The sequence below is a fragment of the Perca fluviatilis genome, chromosome 22 (assembly GCF_010015445.1).
Source record: "Perca fluviatilis chromosome 22, GENO_Pfluv_1.0, whole genome shotgun sequence".
NCBI classification, from domain to species: domain Eukaryota; kingdom Metazoa; phylum Chordata; class Actinopteri; order Perciformes; family Percidae; genus Perca; species Perca fluviatilis.
In genome coordinates this window covers 2,333,962-2,351,998 of record NC_053133.1, presented here as the reverse complement: position 1 = coordinate 2,351,998, position 18,037 = coordinate 2,333,962, and the positions used below count along the sequence as shown (strand labels likewise).

Genomic DNA, 18,037 nt, shown 5'->3' with positions numbered 1-18,037 from the left:
GGCAGCATGATTTAGCTAGCGCAATCTATTCTTCTTACCGGTTATTTAGACATTATACTTATACTAATGCTAACTCACGTTAGTACTAAAGTTACTTTAAAACACTATTCACAACACTGACTTGAATTGAACCCAATTAATAGCTTAACTGTTGGTACTAGCTAGCTAGCTAGCTAGGTTGTTTAGGTTTAAGCAACCGAAAGCCGACCCTGTTAGAAATGTATAACGTTACTAGCTAGCTAACGTTCCCGCAATTACGAAATAGTAAAATCACACAAGTATTTTAACTTAGCTAACGCTACCGGTCTGAAAAGCTTTTACGAAGTTTAAACGGTAACGTTAGCCAAGTTACCTGCTTAGCTAGAAGAGTACCGCATTTATCAGCTAACGTTAGTCTTAGCTAACGGTAACCTTGCTGCTAGCTAGCTTAGGATAAGTAGAAGCTCGCGGCTAACTTTAGCTTTGGGCCAAACTGTTGTCAATAAAGTAACACTGCCTACCTTATCCACTAATGTTTCACACAATTATACAATTACACAATTTATATTTTAAGTGAAAAAAAGGTTCAAACTTGCCTGTGCGGACCAATTGTAGTGTGGGCTCCAGATTTCATGCAGCTACGCTGCAAACAGCCAGTGCGGGGATCTGATGACTTCAAGTGACTATCTTCAACTCGGAAAGTTGGCTTTCCCGCATTTCACAACAAAGACATATGAGTTATCAGAACTTTCTCCACTTGTTGTGGACATTTAAATATAAGTTGTGCATCCCAACTGAATTATGTATTTTGTAATGACTTACTAAATGCCGTTGAATCATACAAATTTGAACTTTTGCTGGAGCGACTTACATTTTTTAGTCAAATATTAATAATTTACATTTTCAATTCTTAAACACTTAAAATATTTTTTCATGTCAACAATATTAAGTTGGACTTTTTACAGTGTAGCGCTTTCAAGGTATACCGTGGTTTGAAAAAGTTAAGGTTTGAAAACCACTAAAATGTTCTGTCATACCGTTCATAAGGAGAGAAACTGCAGTTTAGTAATCTGTCTCCCCGCCAGTGTGCAGTGTGTTTGAAAATAAAATACATTGTTTAAAAAAAAATAAAAAATACATTTTAAAGCTGTAATTGCAATACCGTGATATTTTTGCTAAAGGTTATCATACTGTCAGAATCGTATACCGGCCCATGCCTAGAGTGACTATGCAAAGACAGATTAACCTACTAGGGGGTTTCAGAGATATTTTCTTTTTGCTTTGGGCCCCTAGTGACCCCTCACCCTCAAATTCCTCCCACACACTGCATTGTTTTTGTGTTAATTGGTAATTGGTAATCAGTTTGTCATAACGTTAAGCACACCACCAAATAACAAAGGCCTTAAAACTAGTTTTTAACTCAGGGCCCTACAAGATTGGTAGTCAAGATTTGGTAATAATGCCAGTGTTTCCTTCTATATTGATTCAGTTTATATTGTGCTTTAGTGAATTAATTTTCAATTAATAAAATTACTAAAAAGTAATTGCCACATGATGAACCTGGAGCCTTGTAGCCCCTCCCGGCTCCCTGTGGGTCTGGGCTTATCTTGCCTAAAAGTTTGGACACACACCTTTTTATAAAAACATATTTGCTTAAAAAAAAGTGTTAAAAGATGAAAAAGAATTCCTGTTTATCACAACCCAGGTCCTTTTTTTTCAGTCATCATTCCAATCTGTAAAAATATACCATTGTATTCATCAAGTTGATTGCTGCAGTCAATTACTTTGGTGAGAACATTTTAACCAATAGAAATTCTGGCCAAAAAAATAAGAATCAAGTTGTGAAATACTGGAATGATAATTTATTGTAAAGTCTATGTGATTACTAGTACATGTTATATAAACATGGAAAAACACTGGTGTCATATTTTATGTATGTTTTTATGTTCATGTTTGTTTGTATGTAGTGGATGGAGGTTGGTCTCGCTGGAGTCCCTGGTCTCGTTGTGATAAAGGCTGTGGAGGCGGGCGCTCCATACGCACTCGCTCCTGCTCCAGCCCTCCGCCCAAGAATGGAGGGAAGAAGTGTGTAGGAGAGAAGAACCAGGTCAAACCCTGCAACACCAAACCCTGCGGTGAGACAGACCTACATGTTCTCTCTCTCACACACACACACACACATACACACACACTGACACACACACACACACAGACACACACAAACACACACACACACACACACACACACACACGCTTGTTCAGTTTAGAGTTTAGATTGCTATATGACCCCGAGGAGAGTTCATCCTTTGTAAAGACGAATTATTCATTTCATATGCTGAATCATTTATTCAGCATAAGGCCATTTTTCTAGGTAAGTCTCTGATTAGCATCCTTGGTAAGGCACGTTATGCAAAAAAAATGCCTGCAGTATAATGAGAAAATTCATGACCTGTTTGTGTATTGTCAGATGAGAAAGGGTGCCCGCCAGGCCAGGAGTTTGTGCCGTGTGCCAACCAGTGTCCCCAGCGGTGCTCAGACCTCCAGCAGGGCATAGAGTGTCACGGCAACACCCCCGCATGTCAACCTGGCTGTCGCTGTCCTAAAGGTAGGTGTGTGTGTGTGTGTGTGTGTGTGTGTGTGTGTGTGTGTGTGTGTGTGTGTGTGTGTGTGTGTGTGTGTGTGTGTGTGTGTGTCAAAACCATTCACAATGAGGTATATGGACTATCTTTAGACAGAATGCAAAAATGGTAAGAAAAAGATGTGTTATTTAAATGTAATTTTTAAATTCTGTGTGCAGCTGTTCTGTTCTGTTCAGGTGCATTTGCCTCAGCTGTTTAGTTTTGAAGGCAAACTTCTTTGACAGATATCATAAAGCCAAAACAGTCTGCATGCAGCTTAATACAACTAGGTGACAAAATATGTATTTTTGTGGATGAGGAACTCTATTTAAAGTACATGTGGGGCTTTCAGTGGAATGTATCAGCTGCAGTAATGTAAGACTGGGCCCTAACAAAACCCCTGTCTGTTTATTAACATAGTACATATTTTTGCATGCGTGTCCAGGCCAGTTGCAGCAGGATGGAGTGTGTGTCCAGCTGTGGCAGTGTGACTGTGTGGACTCACTGGGGCAAATTTGGGCAGCGGGCAGCTGGCATCAGGTGGAATGTAACAACTGCAGCTGCTCAGATGGACAGCTCCTCTGCACCAATAACAGCTGCCAGGCCACATGCGTTTGGAGCTCCTGGTCCAGTTGGGCGTTGTGCAGCGTGTCCTGTGGGCAGGGCCAGAGAACCAGATACAGGTAAGGAAAAGAAAAGAAACACAAATACCTGTTTATACTTATTAGAACATCTTTATTAGTAAATCTTTGTTCTTTTAATTGAAAACTTTAATTCCCACCCTCTCAGGGAAATTTTCTATTTTTATAATGTCTTTGTAATTAGAAGTATTTACTCAAAGTAAACCAGAAACACAAACTCACCATTTTGTGCCACTGTTGTGTGTCAGGTCTCTGATCCCAGAGACTGAAGGAGCAAATTGCCATTTTGAAGAAGTCCAGCATAAAAACTGCGACCCAGGACCCTGCCCACCTCTCTGTCTCCATGACGGCCAGGAGCTCAGAGTGGGAGACACCTGGCTGCAGGGCGAGTGTAAACAATGGTGAGATGGAGGCCCTACAAACACAGAGGAAAATAATATTTTGTTGATGGTTTGCAGTGAAAATGGAAATGACATTTTAAAACACTCTAATTTGTTTTTCCTTCTAGCACTTGCACCCCAGAGGGAAATATCTGCCAAGACATTGACTGCAGAGGTGGGTCACTGCAACAATTTTAAAGACAAAGAGTGAATGAAGTAGGCTTCAGATGTAGATGTGGTAGAATAACATGGGCACTGATGCAAACAAAGTACCCAGTTTATATTGCTAGCTTATTTTTAATGAAAGAGTATATACCAATTCCATTTGACCTGTGACAGGGATCACAGTACAGGGACAAGCTTACATTGTGTAATATGTATTTATGTTTGTCCCGTTGTAAAAATATTGACTGGCATGTTGTTAAAATGCCTTGTAAGATAAGTGAATGACCAACTCCTGTGTGTTGTCTCCAGTGGATGGTGGTTGGACCCCATGGTCAGTGTGGTCTGACTGCTCAGTCACCTGTGGTCAGGGCGCACAGGTTCGAACCCGCGCCTGCATCAACCCCCCTCCACGTAACAACGGGACTCACTGCAGCGGGCCGGACAGAGAAACACAGGACTGTCACACTCCTCCATGTCTAGGTTTGTTTAGAAATGCCACAATTATAGTTATAATTTAATTTAATTATATTTATTCATTCATAGCCATGTAAAGGTTCTGTTTATTACCAAAAAACAGACATGCATAATTTCTAGTTATAGTACATTGATACATACTGTATGAACAGAATAATCTTGGAAGGAGGATGTCAGCAGAACAGGATCATGAAGTAGGTAAATACAGTTCACATTTGACCTGATCATACTGACTCTCTTGCCTACAGATGACCTTTGCCCCTGGTTGCCATGGTCACCATGTTCCCAGAGCTGTGGCGCAGGTGCTGTGTCACGGCGGCGGGTGTGTGTGTGTGAGGAGGGAGGAGACGCAGCGTGTCCCACTGAGATTGAGGCTGAGAGGAACAGAGAGGAGACCCAGCTGTGTTATAAACAGCCATGTCCAGGTACAGACAAAGCTCAACAATGCTACTCTTGGTTCTGCTCAGCTTGGTAAACTGAGTCGAATAGCAGGATGCCCTCTGTGTGCTGTACAATGAAATCATTTTTCATTGTAATTTCATTCTGTGGTGCTCTTTGTGGTGGCTCTGTCTGATGATGTTATGTGTGTTATGAGAAACCATGATAATTAGGGTGATTTGAACAGATTCATATTGGTAAATTGAGTTATTGCAACAGAACAAGTGGATGTAGTTGCAGGGTTTAATTGGTGAAGACAACACAATGAGTTCATAAAGTACCTAACTTCAACGATTTATTAAGACAAACCAGAACGGCACTCTGAGAGGGCCATGTCCTAAGAAAGCCATGTCCTATTTTACAATGTCAATGCAGTGTGAATTTTTCTACCAACAAACAAGGTTTCGGTATTATGTCTTCATCAGCCCAGATGTGAATCCCAGGCTGAGCCCATCACTTGCATCAATATACTGTATACACATCAAATGATTTACAACAGGAAACTGAGATATTAATTCCACATCTATCACTGGGGGGCAATCAAATGCTTAACCCCCTGAAAGAAAGATCCTAGTAAATATAACTAATATAGTAGGCTACGTCATACTAAGATCTGAAAACATATGGTACTATAGTCATAAATCTGTTCTGACCCTCTTCTATAAACAAGTTAACAATAAATTACAAGACATAAACAAACAGTGGTACACATGGGTAACCCAACTTACTAGATGATAATGTGAATAATTAGATGTGTACATGATATGTTGACATAAGTAATGAGCGGGACCTGGTTTGATCCACACACCTAGGTTGAGTCAGGTGCAGTCTATGTATCGACCCTCTTGGTCACATGTTGGGAATGTTGAAAGGTCATTATTGTACTTAATGAACAATCTTTTTTGGGGGGATCTAGTGTGTGTGCACCTCTTTCTCTTAAGGCTACACAATGAGACATTCATAAAAAAGAGCAGTGTGTGTTGCAGACAGCAAATTAACATTAATTAGTATTACAATTAATATTATATTTAAATGTCAGGAAGCGAGAGCATGTATTTATTTTAAGGCTGGACAATATGTACCAAAAACTTGAATCTCATTCATATATTTACATTATGTTTTTAAATACATTAGTCCACAATCTTTCCTTGTGTGTGCTGACTGAAAGATTGGTTTAAATTGTGGGTGAATGTCATGGAAAGCTGTAACTGTTCTGAATATATATGAGCTAGAGATTATATGTATTTTGATGACTACATTTATTTTGGTTTGCTATTCAATAATTATATTTCCCAGCCCTGTTCTTAGCTGAATTTGACAATTGATTAATGCAATGATTGATTTAATATTATTGAACCATTTGTTGTTGTTAGTGTCAGATCATCATGGTTGCTAATTGAATCTTTGTTTCTGCTTTAACTATACTTTAGTAGTGGATGCCAGTAAGAAGATCTTTATATTGATTGTAAAAGAGTATAATCCTAATGTTTGTTTAATAAATAGATCCATTATACACTGATTAACTTAGCAGTAGACTCACTGGGGCCAACTCTGAGTCATATGAGTCCAACTTCAAGCGCCACTTCACAGATTCTCAGTGATTTAGTGACTGATTGGTTGACTTGTTTTCTTCTGCAGGCTGTCCCATGTCGCAGTGGAGTGTTTGGTCCCAGTGCTCGTGTGTGTCTCAGAGGCAGCAGCGCTACCGTGTAGCTCTCTCCCCAGCCACCAGGGGACAGCAGTGCACTCCTGTTGAAACAGAGAGCAGGACATGCAGTCTCAGTCAATGTGATGGTGAGTTACAACCAAGTTGGTGTGTGTATTTGATTCTGTGTGTTTGATTTTGTGCATATTGATAGTGTTCATAATCTACTTCATGTTTTTTCCTCATGTTTTTAGATTGTGAAGCCCCATTTGTGTACTCAGCATGTGGTGCGCCCTGTGAGAAGCAGTGTGCACTGCAGGGCCAAAGAGATCTGTGTTTAGGCATCAGGGAGTGTACACCTGGCTGCTACTGCCCACAGGTGAATATTTCATTTGCCCTAGTCTATTTTATACAATATGTATAGGATGTACATAATGTGCAAATCACTCCTTTACTCACAATAAAGCAAACCTGAATTGGATCATTATAATAATGTCAAAACGTGAAAAATGGTCCTCAGTGTCCTCAGAGATTGTGGTTTCTGAAATTTAACATGGCAGGTGGGAGTAATCTTGATACTGTGAAGGTAAAGGCACCTTCTTGATTGCTGGTCATTGAGGACAAATGGTAATCAGACAGTTTTAGGCAACTTATCAAATTTGTTTTGCTATCTTCTGTTTTTTGACATGTTTCACACGTCCCAGTGGTAAACGCACCTCACAGTTAACCTGCTATATTTAGATAATAATTCTACATCTGAATACACTTGATGTAGAAGAGAGTAATCAAAATATATTCTGTCTGGTCAAAGCATTCTCCTCCTTCTCAATACTAACTCTGTATTTACAATGTAGAGCGAGTGACAAACCTTTTGGACATTATTCTGACAACATCACAATTTGCATGTAAAAATAGTTACATATTGCTAGACTGTGTGTCTGTATGAGACCTGTGCAAAAATATACTGCCATAAATTTAGGAAGTCAATTTTGCTGTGTTACATATTGTTGTTAAAACATCCCTTTCATAGGAGTTGTGATGACAACTTTTGTAGTGTTGTTTGGCCCTCTTTGGGAGCTTCCAGTTTTATTGATTGCAAAAAATCCTCTCTGATAGCAGCATTCAGTAGAACTGAAAACAGCTGTCTTCTTGGGCCTATTGCTTCAAAGTCTTCACTACATATATTATATGAGTCTGGACAGACGTAGATGTAAACAGCAACTTGACTGGTTTATCCGAGGCATAGGCCTACAATCGCCTGGTGGTAATTCTGGTTTGTGAATTGTGTGTTTTCCTTTCTAGGGCATGCTGCAGCAGAACGGTAGCTGTGTTCCTTCAGAGGAGTGTGGCTGCATCCACCTGCAGCACCACGCTTCAGGACAACCACCCACACCTGTCACTGTCCCTCAGGGCGCCACGGTCACCATAGGCTGCAGTACCTGGTTAGACACTGGCTGTTAAAAACCCATGGAGCTATGGCAGATGGCCTTATGTTTTCTGTATCAGTCTGTCTGTTACACCAAATTAGTTTTTAACTCTTACAACACAGAAAGTTTGAGAAACACTCATATACTAAGTAACTGTTTTAATTGTGTTAAAATGGATAAATGCAGTATTAGGGACTTCAGCCATAGCTACCATGGTCTTTCTGCCTCTGCTGTATCTCTTCATTCTCTGCAATTTCTCTTTTCATCCACTTGTTGTTTTCTCTCTGTTTGTCTGGGATATACTGTCTATGACTCAGTTTGACATATTGTGATTATACTCTGTTTGTTGGCTGTTCTGTCCTCCAGCCTTTGCCATGGTGGAACTTTTCAGTGTGACATTAGAGAGTGTGAAGGTAAGAACGCAGGACAATGAGAGTAATTTATAGGGGTCCTGGTTGAATAGTTCCATAATCCTGTTTCTTTCTTTCAGTCATCATCAGCGAGTGGTCGGAGTGGACTCCCTGTTCTCCCTGTGTGCCCTTTTCCTTCCTCCAGAACAGCACTTCCCAAGCAGGAGTTATCAATGGCAATAACATGGTCTCAATCCAGAGGCGTTTCCGAGCCTGTTTGGACCTGGATTCTGGTGTTCCGGTCTCTAGAGAGGAGGAGGAGAGCCAATGTCCAGAACCAATGGTAGAGGAGAGGCTCTGTCCAGATGCTAACATCTGCAGAGGTAATGGCGTTCGTTCAAGAGAGATTTATTCGTACAACAACGGAATCCAACGTGTTTACATAAGACATAAAAAGGTGTTAGAAAAAGTGAACGAGAGACATGAGCCAATACAAAAAGACACATCTAAAATGGATTTTTAAAGAATAAAATAAAAGATAAATATAAGCTCAAATTAAATAAAACAGAACAAATTGAAGAAATATAAATAAATAATTTAGTATTTAATTATATATATTATAAGTAGTGTCTTGTGAGAGTTCATGCCAGGTATTATGTGCTTACAAACTCAAACCGTTAACACTTTACTTTAAGGTATCGGCATAATCGTGACATGGCACTGTCATAACTATGACATGACACTGCCATGAATGTGTCATAAACGTTCTAAACAGTCATAAATGTTTGACTTCTGTCATTAAGTGTCATTCAGTTTTTGTCATGACAAGTTGACATTGTTTGGGTTGTCTTGATTATTACAATAATTACAACTTGAAATTACATTTCTTTGGAGTGTCTTTATTAAGACAACTTGACATGAAACAGGATGACATTATGTCAATTTGTCATGACAAGGACATCTTCTGGTAATATCATCCTGGTTAATGTCAAGTTGTCATTACAAAGACATCCCAAACAAATTTAATGTCAAGTTGTCATGACCAAGACAACTTCTGGTAATGTCACTTTGATTAATGTCAAGTTGTCATAATCAAGACAACCCAAACAATGTCAACTTGTCATGACAAAAACCGAATGGCACTTAATGACAGAAGTCATAAACGTTTATGACTTGTTTATAATGTTTATGACACGTTCATGACAGTGTTATTTCATAGTTATGACAGTGTCATGTCACAATTATGTCGATACCTTGTGTTACCCAAACTTCTCTATGTTTAGTTTTGACCCTGGGAATAGTAAGCAGACCTGTCCCAGAAGACCAGAGAGGTCTTAATTGTAGCTTCAGATCAGATGTATTTTAGGCCTAAACCGTTGAGTTAAAGATTATTTATTATTATTATTATTATTATTATTATTATTATTATTATTATTATTATTATTATTATTATTATTATATGACACACTGGACGCCAGTGCCAAGACCTAAGAACTGAGCTGATATATTCCACTTTCTTAGTCTTAGTAAGAGCTTTAGCAGAAGTGTTCTGAATGAGATTCACCTCCCGGATTGACTTCTTGGAGAGACGTGTAAAGACACAATTACAGTAGTTGAGCCTATTCTAAATCCCGCTGAGACATAAGTGCTTAAATGTTTGATATATTCTTACAGCTACTTGATGACTTGGTGATACTGTTATGTAATGATTTGTGTCCTTCACATAATTATGGTAGGATGTATTGTTTTCCACAATCTGAGCCTGTGGGAGATAGTTTTAGAGGCTGCACAGAAGAGGCCCGGGAATTGACCCTTGGGGACCTCATTTTTATGCGCTCAGATGGAAGTGGAGGTGGAATTACAGATCGAAACAAAGTAGTCTCTATAATGCAAGTAAGATTAATACCAGATTAGGAAAAATGTCAGAAAGTCACACCCTGTATACACATTTTTAATCTGGAATTTCTGGAAAAACTTTCAAGTGCTCATATTATGCTTTTTGGCTTTTCCCCTTTGTTGTGTTATATATCTTTTTGTGCACGTTATAGGTTTACAAAGTGAAAAAGCCCAATGTCCCCCCCCCCCCAAAGGGACTTACCATCTCCAACAGAAAACCCTGTTCACCAACTGCTCCAAACAGCTCTGTTGTAGTCCAGCCTTTACTTCAGAGACAGACGTGGTCACTTTGGAACACATGTTATAATGCTCACCTAGCTGCTAGCATGGCACGCCCTCATACTCTGCTTCTGACTGGCTTTTAGTCCTTACCTAGCTACTGTCATGGCACACCCTCATACTCTGCTTCTGACTAGCTTGCAGTACTTACTGCGCGTGTGCGACTCCCAACAAAGATGGTACAGAAGTGAGATGTCTCACTCTGTAGCTAAAACAGAGAGCTCAACACACAGGGTGAAAAGAGGAGCTGCAGCAATGTGCAGTACAACAAAAATATGGTGTTTTTTGAAAATGAAACCACATAAACCTATTCTGTTACAACCTCTAAATACAATTATGAACCTGAAAATGAGCATTATATGAGAACTTTAAAGTGTGGTACCAGGATTTCATTGTCATTCCTGTAAATATTAATTTACAGTCAGTTTACTGCTGCCAGTTGAGAATAATAGTTACCATCAGTAGATAGTTTAAGAAATGACAATCAGTATCAAAAATGGCATTGTGCATCCCCGCTGCCCTATTCATTATTTCCCAAAGGAGTGAAAATGGAAAATGGATTTGAAGCAAGGACTAGTTTGTTGTCCATGTTTCTGTGGGGATACAGACTGTATGGTTGGTTGGATTTGGGGTTTATTTGTGTGCAAAGAATGATTCATCCTGAACTCAACTCTATCATCCCTTAATGCTTCTCTGGCCCTTCCCTTTTGGACATGAATGGAATTGTCTCTGAATTAATACCATGCCCAATGGACGGTTTGAGTCTTATGTCAAATATTTGAAGTTTTGTACTTCTTCATAGTCAGTCCAGATATATACAAGACATCTACAGATATCTGCTCAGTGAGGATGAACAGGTTTTAATTTACTATGAATAAATAGAAGAAACTCTTATCTCTAAGATATAAATCAGACATTCCCACAGCTCAAGGATGCTTGTACAGGAGTCCATAAACAGTAAATACACTTTTGTTACCGTGGATGGTGATTACAACAATTACAGTTATTACAGCAGTCATCATGACAATTACAGTTATTTTAATTAGGATGAGAACAGACTTGATGGTGGTTATGATAATCATTCTACCCTTCCAGATCTGTGTCAGTGGAGTGTGTGGAGCGCTTGGACAGCCTGTGCAGAGCCTTGCAGCGGTGGCGTCAGGCAGCGCTACAGACAGCCCCTGGCTTCTCTTCCAGGACCCCACTGTAAAAGTCAACAGACACAGACCCAGAGCTGCAACACAGGACTCTGCCCAGGTACAACTGCTCCTTTTTAAAACTCACTAGACTTAAATATTTGCATACCATCACTTTCTGTGGCACATGCAGTGAGCTTTTCTTATCACTTTATTTGTGAAAAATTGATTTTCCTTGTTTCCTAGGTGAGCGCTGTGAGGATAGGGGGCGGACCTACCAAGAGAGCTGTGCCAATCACTGTCCTCGTAGCTGCACTGACTTATGGGAGCATGTGCAGTGTCTCCAAGAAGCCTGTCATCCAGGTGATCTTTGACTTTTGATTTGAACAGTACCTCAGAAGACTTACTGGATTGGCCACCAAAATATCTGTTTCTGTATTTTTTTTTTTTTTCTTTTCCTTTTTCTTTTATCTGTCTTTCATTGTACTACTTTATTCTTAAATTTCTCAGGCTGTCGGTGTCCGGAGGGACAGTTGTTGCAGGACGGCCACTGTGTGTCAGTGACAGAGTGTCGCTGTGGTATCCCATCAGGCAACGGGACGCTGGAGTTCATGTCGAAAGAGGAGTTTTCCATGGACTGTAACACCTGGTGAGAACAGATTTTGTGTGAATTTTATTATAAGTTGTGAAAAGTCAAGATTACAAGTTTGAGTTTGTAGAAAAGTGCATCTAAATTAAACTGTAATATTAGTAGAGGATGTCTAACATTAAGAGCAGACTTTACAGCCTGTTCAGGTCTGTAATACTTGATTATAGGCATCAGATAGCTTACTTTGCCAGCATGAGATCAGCTGTTATCTCACCTCTCGAAACACCCCTTCATCTACAGTGTGTGTGAGAATGGCACTCTGGTGTGCACCAAGCTTCAGTGTCCGGTGTATGAGCCATGGAACCCATGGAGCTCCTGCTCAGCATCCTGTGGCCGTGGCCAGATAACAAGGACACGCCTTTGCCAGGATACAGAGGGCGGTCCTTCCTGTGATGACACCATGCAGAAAAAGAACTGTGATCTGCCATCATGTCCAGGTTTGACTTGGAACAAGTACTAACATGCACATTTGACAATATCTCAACATTTGTACATCATCCTAGTTCAACCTAGTGTTAAAAGGGCACATTTAACTTACAGTTGTGTTCAAAATGATTCAACCCCCACTGAAATTGATTGTTTTGGCCGGTTTGACATTGATTTTGATCATTCAGTCATCCTGCTTACAATTAAATCAAAGAGGCACGTGTAGGTCAGACAAATATAACATAACATTCATAATGAAATAACCACAAATGTCTTTTCTGTGCTCACATTATTATCAGTTTTATTCAACCCCCAAGTGACATTCAATCTTAGTACTTAGTACAACATCCTTTTACAGTTATAACAGCTTTTAAACGTGAAGCATAGCTTGACACAAGTGTCTTGCAGCGATCTACGGGTATCTTCGGCCCCATTCATCATGGGCAGCAAAGCCGCCAGTTCAGTCACATTCTTAGGCTTGCGCACTGCAACTGCTTTCTTTAAGTCCCACCAGAGGTTCTCAATCGGATTTAAGTCTGGTGACTGCGATGGCCACTTCAAAATGTTCCAGCCTTTAATCTGCAACCATGCTCTAGTGGACTTGGAGGTATGCTTGGGATCATTGTCCTGTTGAAAGGTCCAACGTCTCCCAAGCCTCAGGTTTGTGACGGACTGCATCACATTGTCATCCAATATCCCCTGGTACTGAAGAGAATTCATGGTACCTTGCACACGCTGAAGCTTCCCAGTACCTGCAGAAGCAAAACAGCCCCAAAGCATGATTGACCCCCCGCCATGCTTCACAGTAGGCAAGGTGTTCTTTTCTTCATGGGCCTTGTTCTTCCTCCTCCAAACATAGCGTTGATCCATGGGCCCAAACAGTTCTAATTTTGTTTCATCAGTCCACAGAACACTATCCCAAAACTTCTGTGGTTTGTCCACATGACTTTTGGCATACTGCAGTCGACTCTTCTTATTCTTTGGAGACAGCAAGGGGGTGCGCCTGGGAGTTCTGGCATGGAGGTCTTCATTACGCAGGGTGCGCCGTATTGTCTGAGCAGAAACTTCAGTACCTACATCCGACGAATCTTTTCTCAGTTCCTCAGCAGTCACACAGGGACTTTTCTCCACTCTACGCTTCAGGTAGCGCACAGCAGTCGAAGTCAGCATCTTCTTTCTGCCACGACCAGGTAGCGTTTCAACAGTGCCCTTTGCCTTGAATTTGCGAATGATGCTTCCTATGGTGTCTCTTGGTATGTTTAACATCTTTGCAATCTTCTTATAGCCATTGCCCTTCCTGTGAAGAGTAATCACCTCTTCTCTTGTCTTCCTGGACCATTCTCTTGACTTCACCATGTTTGTAACCACACCAGTAAATGTCTAGAAGGAGCTGAGTATCACAGTCATTTTAAAGCTGCCTAATTGGTGCTTATTAGGCTTTATTGCTGCTCCCTGACATCCACAGGTGTTTTCAATACCTGATTGAAAACACTTCAATGAACCTCTGTTCTTCAGAGTGGTAGTCTTTAAGGGGTTGAATAATTGTGTCAATGAAGAATTCACAAAATAGACATTTACTACTGTATTACAAAACCAATTGATGTCATTTTAGTTGCATATGGTTCTTTAAGAAGTCCTTGTAGGATTTCATTATGAATACAATTACAAATGTACACTAAATTCCCTAAAACCATTTACAGCATTGGGGGGGTTGAATAATTTTGAACACAACTGTACAGTACTGAAAGATTTGTCCATTTGTGTCCATTGGTGGAATGTAACTAAGTACATTTACTCAAGTACTGTACTTAAGTACAAATTTGAGATACTTCTACTTTACTTGAGAATTGATTGACAGAACTGTTTGGATCGTTTCCAGTTTCTAAAATGTGAGGGTTTGTCTGCATTGAGTAGTTTTACTTTTAATACTTAAAGTTCTCATATTATGCTTTTTGGCTTTTTTCCCTTTCCTTTATTGTCTTATGTATCTTTTTTGTGCAAGTTATAGGTTTACAAAGTGTAAAAGCCCAAAGTCCACCCCAAAGGGACTTACCATCTCCAACAGAAAACCCTGTTCACCAACTGCTCCAAACAGCTCTGTTGTAGTCCAGCCTTTACTAGAGACAGACGTGGTCACTTTATAACACACGTTATAATGCTCGCCTAGCTGCTAGCGTGGCACGCCCTCATACTCTGCTTCTGACTGGCTAGTAGTCCTTACCTAGGTACTGTCAGGGCACGCCCTCATACTCTGCTTCTGACTGGCTAGTAGTCCTTACCTAGGTACTGTCAGGGCACGCCCTCATACTCTACTTCTGACTGGCTAGTAGTCCTTACCTAACTACTGAGCATGTGCGACTCCCAACAAAGATGGTACACAAGTGAGATGTCTCACTCTGTAGCTAAAACAGAGAGCTCAACACACAGGGTGAAAAGAGGAGCTGCAGCAATGTGCAGTAAAACAAAAATATGGTGTTTTTTGAAAATTAAACCATGTCAATCTATTCTGATATAACCTCTAAATACAATTATGAACCTGAAAATGAGCATAATATGAGCACTTTAAAGTAAATTTTCCTGATGATATTTACATACTTTTACTTAAGTAATACTCTCAATGCAGGATTTTTACAGTGTGGTATGTTTACTTAAGTAAAGTATCTGAATACTTCTTCCACCACTGTCTGTTTCCTCCCTTTCTTCTCCAGTGGGATGTTTGTTGAATGAGTGGTCACCCTGGAGTGAGTGCAGCGCCACGTGTGGTGGCGGGTTGTCAATGCGGAACAAGACGGTCCTTAGAGAGCCAGAGCCTGGTGGGATGCCCTGTGTTGGACCACTGGAACAGCACACCGTCTGTAACACCAAAAGCTGCCTGCCTGGTAACAAAAACACACACATCATTGGAATTTGTAAATTGAGCACATTTATGTATGTATATATGGTATGTTAATCATTCTATGTGTGTTGCAGGGTGTCCTACTGGGCAGGTGTTTAGTAACTGTTCAGGTTCCTGTCCATATACCTGTGAGGACCTTTGGCCACACACTCAGTGTTTACCTGGATCCTGCACCCCTGGGTGCCACTGCCCTCCTGGACAGGTCGGAACACGTGTGTGTGTGTGTGTGTGTGTGTGTTTGTGTGTGTGTGTGTGTGTGTGTGTGTGTGTGTGTGTGTGTGTGGGGTGCTGTGATAGAATTGTATTTTACCCCCAATAAGATCAGATTTTTCTAGTCTCACTGTTTCCCTCATAGGTGTTGCATGAAGGCTCCTGTGTGTCCCACGCTGACTGTCCCTGTTCACCGCTGTCCCTGCTGACTGGTGACCAGCACTGGAATGTCAGTACTGAGCATATCACAGAATCTCTGCAGCCACCTGGGACGGTCATTCAGCACCTTTGCAACACATGGTAATTCACACAGTTTCATCCATGCATTCAATGATTTAACTTTTTTTTTTCAGCCATCCGTGTTGTGAGCAGCCAGACTGTCCTGTAGGATTTGGACCTGGTTATATACTCACATATTCATGAATTAATAATAATAATAATAATAATAATAATAATAATAATAATAATAATAATAAGATGCAAATACAAGAATAAAAGATATGGTGCCGCGTAATAAATGAATAATTATTAGATTGTTTTTAGGGACGGGTTTGGGAGGGGAGAGGGAGGTGTTTTATTTTGTGTGGCATGTAAAGTGTTCTAAGTAAATAGGATAAATAGGTTTGGAATTATTTTTACAACTGAAATTATTTTTTTGTTATTACAGAGGGAAAGTACCGAAAAAAGGTACCATTGGGTACCGGAACCAAATTCCAGGTACCGGTACCCAACCCTACCCACTGTGAAGTTGACCATGGTCTAATTTATTTATTATAAATGTACCAAGCTATCCCAAGTAACTTGATTTCTGATAGTGTTACGGAGCATTGGCAGAGTTGAGTTTCACTGTCTCTGTCAAACTATACAGTCAACAACAATCTGGTTTGCTACAGTGATATCTGCTGTAATAGATAGTCCGGCATGCAGCAGACATGCCGTACAGGTACAGGTAAGTCATCTCATCTCCCTCACAGTGTGTTGATACTCATTTGATATATTCTGATGGGCTCAGCTGTGTGATATGATGCTTGCTTTGGTATCTCCGTGTTCAATAATATCAGCCTTGCTGGTTTCCCCTCATATTATTTCACTCACCTGATTCTTCTTTCTCCAGTGTGTGCCAAAGAGGAGTGTTCAACTGTACCTCCAAGTTCTGTGATGGTGAGTGATTCTCAGTCACAGCTGTTCTTACTGAACACATTTCTTGCACTTTATAGGCCCTCGGTTCTAGCATTGACAGCATCAGCAACAATAATCAGTGGTTGAACTGTCAGGACCATGATAGATATGTCAACCTATCTGTAGTTAGTAAAAGCTGCTGCAACAGTTGGCTCAAATAACTGAGCGACAGTCACATCAATCACAGCCTACAAAGGCCATTACTGGGTTTTTGTTTCGTAAACATGTGATACCATCTTAAACTAGCAGGGGGAGAAAGAGATAAAAAGAGGATGGGGAGCACAGTGTCGCAAAGTGTATCTTCATAAGAGATTAGGTTTATATTATGTCATGATTTGACCAGCAGGGCCTTTTATCCTCCTCCTGTCTTCTCTCTACTGGATTTGGCCATAGTGAAATCCCTTTTTCTCAGAGAGCAGTGTTTAACAGCAGAGTTTAAAGGGCAATTCAGGTATTTGTCAACCTCTGAGTTATTCTCATATTTTAACAGTTGATCATGATGAACATTTTATGTAACACCTCCATAGTGAACATGGGAAACACACTCAGTGTTTAAGGAGTGTTGCTTCCTTCAACTTTTAATAGAACTTCAGTTACTTCATTTATCATGTTAAAAAAACAAAAAGTGATTGTAGTAATGACAGCACATAGGTTGTCACGATACCAGAATTTTAAACTTCAATACGATAGTATTATAAGAATCTGACAGTAAATCGTAATTGGTGTAACTGTACAAAAAACTAACCCAGTAAAACACACTAGATATTAGTTGTGGAGCAATTACTCTCCCTTTATTGGATGGTGTAAAACTACAAAGTATGTGCTTGATTTTGATCATTACTAATTGGAGAAACTTGCTGTCATGAACCGTCTTGTGACATTTGCTAGTGACCCCATTCCCACATGAATAGAAACCGCAGTTTGTGCATGAATACAGTCGGTGGTTGTTCTTGCCAGAGTAGGTGATTCCCAAATCTCTACAAAGGAGTTAATGAGTAAGTGTTATCATGATCAATTGTAATAATAGACAAAAATAAGATCCGGGTTGACAATTACTGGAATTTGCCTTCAACCCCCAACAGGTTCTGTCTCTTTCAAACAGAATGATACAAACGTGTATTTGGGTTTTTGTGTGGGAGTCCTTTTTCTTGCCTTCTCCTTAAAGGAATTCGCCACCATTTGTTGAAATAGGGCTTATCACGGTCTACCCTGGCTGTAGATAGGTGGGCCAACGCATTTTTTGTCTCAC

The 18,037-nt window shown here is 40.2% G+C and overlaps 1 protein-coding gene across 1 annotated transcript in view; it reads left to right on the top strand.

Annotated features, from left to right (window-relative positions):
* The window catches only part of scospondin (subcommissural organ spondin), a 204,355-nt gene that overhangs the window by 67,067 nt on the left and 119,251 nt on the right, over window positions 1–18,037 (top strand). The window contains 20 exon segments of the mRNA XM_039789616.1: window positions 1,947–2,114; window positions 2,447–2,584; window positions 3,043–3,280; window positions 3,487–3,639; window positions 3,747–3,793; window positions 4,093–4,263; window positions 4,506–4,682; window positions 6,334–6,489; window positions 6,595–6,719; window positions 7,643–7,782; window positions 8,134–8,180; window positions 8,258–8,500; window positions 11,388–11,549; window positions 11,675–11,791; window positions 11,939–12,077; window positions 12,318–12,514; window positions 15,212–15,382; window positions 15,474–15,601; window positions 15,755–15,909; window positions 16,724–16,770. Coding sequence (XP_039645550.1) covers window positions 1,947–2,114; window positions 2,447–2,584; window positions 3,043–3,280; window positions 3,487–3,639; window positions 3,747–3,793; window positions 4,093–4,263; window positions 4,506–4,682; window positions 6,334–6,489; window positions 6,595–6,719; window positions 7,643–7,782; window positions 8,134–8,180; window positions 8,258–8,500; window positions 11,388–11,549; window positions 11,675–11,791; window positions 11,939–12,077; window positions 12,318–12,514; window positions 15,212–15,382; window positions 15,474–15,601; window positions 15,755–15,909; window positions 16,724–16,770 — 2,919 coding nt within the window.